The following is a 6,000-nucleotide window of genomic DNA, read 5'->3' on the forward strand; positions in this document are numbered from 1 at the left end:
CTAACCGGTCCTTGTGCTTTGCGCGATGTACACTTAACTTGCTGTGCTACTGCCCGACTCCCCTATACTTTATATATATATTTGCCTGTGTTGCTACTTCGATTAATGTACTTTCTATTTTCCTTTCTTTTTGTAAAGCTTTGAGTTACTGATTAGTGTCCTACTGTTTTATTTTAAAACAAATTTTATTGATTTGCCCTTGGATTACAGTATTTTAACATTTTGGGAGTACAGCTTCACACCCCATTTATGTAAGACTCACCACAAAACCACCAACCTCTCATTTATGAGTAATATATTAATAACTACACATGGTTGGGTTTTTTTAAATTTCTTTATTGGGAATTAATGTTTTACATTCAACAGTAAATACAGTAGTTTGTACATGCATAACATTCCCCAGTTTCGCATATAACAATACAACCCCTACTAGGTCCTCTGTCATCCTTCTTGGATCTGTATTCTCCCCACCCACCCACCCCAGAGTCTTTTACTTTGGTGCAATACGCCAATTCCAGTTCAGGTTCTACTTGTGTTTTCTTTTCTGATCTTGTTTCTCAACTTCTGCCTGAGAGTGAGATCATCCCATATTCATCCTTCTGTTTCTGACTTATTTCACTTAACATGAATTTTTCAAGGTCCATCCAAGATAGGCTGAAAACAGTTGAAGTCACCATTTTTTATAGCTGACTAGTGACTTGTGATGATCTGAAAAAAAGAAAGAAAAAAGTGAACATTTTCTTGTACAGGAATAGTCTACTAGTCTAACCTAATGGAAAAGGCATTTTAATAAAACCATAAATTAAGTATTGAGTTGATGGAAAAGTCATGACTCTTTTTTTGCATAGAAAACCAGAAAAATACATTATAACTTTTCTGACAATCATATATTAAAATTTCTTTTGTGGAAATGATTTTGATGTCATATCTTGGATTGTTGGAAAAGTCATGGACGTCATAATCTTTTTCTATGCAAAAACGCATAATGGTTTTTCTGACAATCCAGTATTATCTCTGTCATATTGATGAATTTTTATTGCATCTTTGGAAAAAAAAATGGATACTTTTACTCTATTAAGACTTTTCCATTAAAGCTTTTCTAGTATCTACTTGAAAATGTTTTGGTGTCTGCATTTAACTAGCTTCCTTGGTATATGTGGCATTCTAACTTAGTTTGTGGTTGAATTTAAGCTTCTGATTGACATAGGCTTCTCTCTAGTTATGACAGTATGTCATATCTGAGAAAATACAGCCTTTGGGAGGATGTGAGTTTTGAAAAATAGTCCTTTTTTTTTTTTTGCCTCCAGGGTTATTGCTGGGGCTCAGTGCCCCTGTACTATGCATCCACTGCTCCTGTCAGCCATTTTTTGTTGTTGCTGCTTTTGTTTTTGTTGGACATGACAGAAACTGAGATAGGAGAAGCAGACAGAAGTGGGGAACGAACGATAGACACCTGCAGATATGCTTCACTGCTTGTAAAGCTGGGGGCTAGAACTGGGATCCTGGTGCCTGTCCCCGTGTTTTGTACTAAGTGTGCTCAACCCGATGTACCACCGCTTGGCCCTCAATTGTTCTGCGTTTTTGAGAAACTGTTTATTAGTTTGGAGGTCAGAGTGATGACTGGATGATCATTAAGAAAGCTTTCCAGTTCTTAGAGTGCTTAAGGCTTATGTCCATAGAATTGAACTCTGCCTTCATTCTCCAAATACAAAGGCCGTGTATGATACTGGATTCGAGAGTGAAAAATGAAGAGAATGATGAAAAACAGTAAAGGAACAAAAGTACCTGGAACTCTTTTATCTAAATACCATGGGAGTAGCAATGATAGCTGTTTACTAAAATAATTTTGACAGCTGCATTTTGTTTTCTTCCTTCAAATTGGTTTTTAGTATATTGTTTTTTACCTTATGAATTTATAAATTGACCTTCACATTCTCTCCTGAGATCTCTTCTGTTCTATTTCTGTGCAATGGGCTCTTTTCACTGACATCCTTTGATTTCCTCACTTATTTCTCATTCAGTGATGTTAGGAATTCTGTTTTATTCTTTTACTACTTTCAGCTTTAGTTTCTACTCCAAACTCTTATTATTTGTTATTGTTCTCCCTCCTCATGGGCCTTCCTGTAGTAGCACTTTTATAAAACTGAGCATGACTTTACTAGATAGAATGAAAAAGGAGCAGCTCACCCTGGTGATGTGTGCCTGTGAGTGTGTGTTTACTTAATTAAGTCAGAAATAAACAACAGCCCCCTGCCCCCATATTCTCTGAATTTATTGCACATAATGTTGTTTTGTGGCACTGGGCGAACATTTTCATTCTTTTTATTTCAGATAGAGAGGGAGAGACACCACAGTCCCAGAGCTTCCCTGCTTTATGGGTACTCCATGTGCTGGGATTTCACACTGGTCTGCTTTCATGGCAAAGCATGTGCTTTACCTGGCAAGTTCCTGGGTCAGTGATGAGCTTTTGTGTGAGGAGTTCTTATTATTTGCTTTTTTTTTCAGTATGCTAGAGAGCTGACAGACTGACATTCGTGTCTAGCACAGAACAATGCTTATATTGTTTTAAAATTTTATTAAGTATATTTTAAAAAGAGAAGAAAAATGTTCAAATTTTATAAGCCTTGAGAATTTGTTCTAAAGTAAACTGTACCTTAAAATAGCTTTAAAATGTAAGTAAGTTGAAGTTATATAAAGATTTCCTCTTTTTTTTTAACTTTCTTTTTGATATGAAAAACAGATTGAGACTATTCAAAGTAGAATCATTTTCTGGTGAGTATTAAATTAAATTATTTTAAGCTTGTTTCACCACAGAGAGGAAGTCCAAGTTTTTGTTAGATACTGTCATGGAAATATGTTAGAACTGTTAAAATATTGGTTTATTCTGTAAGGGGAGAATTTAATTTATTTAAACCCCATTCACTAAGATTTACTGGAGAGAAGGCTTATGAATTATGAACTGTTGAAAAAAATCTATAAATATAATTTAAAGTGATAATTCTTTAATTTTTACTATATATACTAAAATATATGTACAGAATTATACATATGATTATATAAATATGTAGTTATAAACTAGGAAAAATGCAGTTTAATAGGCAATTGGTAAATTTGATTGTTTATTATTGTAGAATATCATTTTAAAACTGAGTGCTTTCAATTTTATAAACATCTTTATTGAAATAAACTACATACAAACAAAATGGAGTTTTTTTTTTTTTTTTTTTTAGTATATCCACAGTTATACAGTTACTGCTCCAGTCAGTTCTAGGATGCTTTTTTTTTTTTTTTCCTCCAGGGTTATTGCTGGGCTCGGTGCCTGCACCATGAATCCACCGCTCTTGGAGGCCATTTTTCCTCCTTTTTGTTGCCCTAGTTGTTGCAGCCTCCTTGCGGTTATTATTGCCATTGTTGACGTTGCTTTGTTGTTGGATAGGACAGAGAGAAATGGAGAGAGGAGGGGAAGACAGAGAGAGAGGGGAGAGAAAGATAGACACCTGCAGACCTGCTTCACCGCCTGTGAAGCGACTCCCCTGCAGGTGGGGAGCTGGGGGCTCGAACCAGGATCCTTACGCCGGTCCTGCGCTTTGCCACGTGCGCTTAATCCACTGCGCCACCGCCCTACTCCCTCTAGGATGCTTTTATTACTTTACTAAGAAACCATGCATCCATTGTATCATAGTATCACTCTTATAACCTTCTGTTACCTTCTCACCATAGCTGTTGATAAACTAAGTTTCTGTCTTTAGAGATTTGTGCAGTATTGCCCACGCATAGAAAGGAGTCACATAATATACGGTCTTTTGTATCTGTTGTCTTTCACTTAGCATACTATTTCCTAGATTAATATGAGTGATACTAAGCATCACTATTTTGTACTTGTTTTATGGCCATATAACATTCTACTGCGTGTCTGTAACACATCCATCAGTTTATGTACATTTGTCTTGCTTTCTGATTATTATAATACTGGTTTAAACACGGACATATGTTTTTATTTCTGAGAGTAACTCTGTGACCTTTGGATACTGCCAGTGTTACCTTGCAATGTGGCTATACTGTTTTATATTCCCACCAGCAGTTTGTGAGAGTTTCAGTTTCCATATCTATACCAATATTATTGTCCATCTTTTTATCTTTTAATTTTTTAACACTTTTTTGGAGAAAGTAAACGTTTATAAGACTGTCATTGTCACATGAGAATTTTTAAAATCTTCCCATGATAGGTGTACCACACTTACCATCAACTGAAGTCTTCTTCTCCCATCTTGTACTGGGTCCCCCCAAACCCTCTAACTTCTACTCCTCAGCACCTTTTAGTCTTAGTGAAAAAGGAAGTGGTTGCTCACTGCTATGTGTCATTTATGTGACAGATGAGTTACAAAATGTATTTCTCTTGTGATTATCTTTATTATTTTTGACAAATGCATTTTTACCTTTTGTATATTTTTAATTATGTTGTATCTTTTTATATTGAGTTGATAATGTGTTTTGATATGTCATTTATATGACAGATGATATACAAAATGTTTCTCCCTTGATGTGTGTTTTGTTTTACTTTCATGATGGTATTCTTTTAAAAAATATTTTATTTGTTTAGTTTAATGAGAAATACAGAGAAGATACATACTCACCCACCAACCCACCCAGAACAATGCTTAGCTCTGGCTTATGATGTTGGGGGTGGGGTGCTAACCTGGGGCCTTGGAGCCTCAGGGATGGGATCTTTGCAGGGCCATTATACTATCTGCCTTTGATAATATTCTTTGCAGTCCAAAAGTCATAATTTTGCTGGTGACCAAATTACCATTTTCCATGCTCGTATTTATTTTTGTAAATGTTCTGATTCTAGATGATCAAAAAATTTTAATTAATAGAATCTGAAATTATATTTATTTATTTATTTTTTTGCAGAGTCAGGCCCTCTCACATGTATGATTTAACTGCTCCACTGTCTACTCTTTATATTCTTTTTACTTCAGGTAGACAGAGAGGAAGAGATACTATCTCCTTATGCCATACCACCTCATAGGTAGTGCTGGTGCTCAAACTTGAGACTCCTGCATAGCAAGGCACAAACCCTATTGGATGAGCCATCCCTTGGTTTCCTGCAGTGAGATTTTTACATTATCAGATTCTGTATCTGAAAATGTCATATGGTGTATGCATGTATTGAGTTGTCAGAAAAGTCACAACACATTTTTGCATAGAAAAAAGTATGTCATGACTTTTCCAACAACCCAATTAATATTTTTAACTTGAACTAGTAAAAGTGATTTTTTAATACAGTTTTGGTAAATAAATGAATAAAATGTTTATACACTTCTACGTTGAAAAACTGATTTCTATCACAGATGTTGACTGCTTAAACTGCTCATTTACATATTTTGTGAATTATTAGTATCTATTATATATTTCTTACACTCAGATTCTGGCAATTAATCGTGGAGAAAATCTGAAGATACTCACGGTCAAGGTCAACATTCCTGATGGAATAAAAAATGAATTCTGTAGGTGGTGCATCCAAAACAGGTCTGTTTATAGATTTTAAAAGAATTTCCTTTGTTTCAGTTCTAAGATAACATGCTGTGGTCTTTGTTAACTGATACAGAAAGATACACTGAACATGTTGCATATAAATTAAGTTGTGGCAAGCAGTGGCTATGCTGTTTTTTTTTTTTTTCTTCAATTTATTTTTATTTATTTATTTTATTTGACAGAACAGAGAGGAATTGAGAGGGGGAAAAGAGACAATGAGGGGAGTGCCCTGGAGGAGGGGACCATGGATTTAAATCTGGGTCCTTGTTTATGGTAATGTGTGCTCAACCAAGGTCATCACTGCCCAGCCCCTGGATATGTTATTTATTTTTAAAATTAAAATATGTATGTACTCTGGGGAGACTTTAATATTTTAATGTACTGTTTGAATCTTATTAATAGTGTGTTTCCTCTTATGAAGAAATAATAAAAACACTGTATAGTTTATTCTTTTTTTTAAAC

At 34.9% G+C, this 6,000-nt stretch overlaps 1 protein-coding gene across 2 annotated transcripts in view; it reads left to right on the forward strand.

The window, feature by feature from the left end:
• The window catches only part of SRBD1 (S1 RNA binding domain 1), a 189,253-nt gene that overhangs the window by 44,932 nt on the left and 138,321 nt on the right, over nucleotides 1–6,000 (forward strand). For both annotated transcript variants that reach the window (XM_060187543.1, XM_060187544.1), the window contains exon 10: nucleotides 5,429–5,532. In XM_060187543.1, the coding sequence (XP_060043526.1) occupies nucleotides 5,429–5,532 (104 nt within the window). The remainder of the gene's footprint in view (nucleotides 1–5,428; nucleotides 5,533–6,000) is intronic.

The sequence above is a fragment of the Erinaceus europaeus genome, chromosome 3 (assembly GCF_950295315.1).
Source record: "Erinaceus europaeus chromosome 3, mEriEur2.1, whole genome shotgun sequence".
Taxonomy (NCBI): Eukaryota; Metazoa; Chordata; class Mammalia; order Eulipotyphla; family Erinaceidae; genus Erinaceus; species Erinaceus europaeus.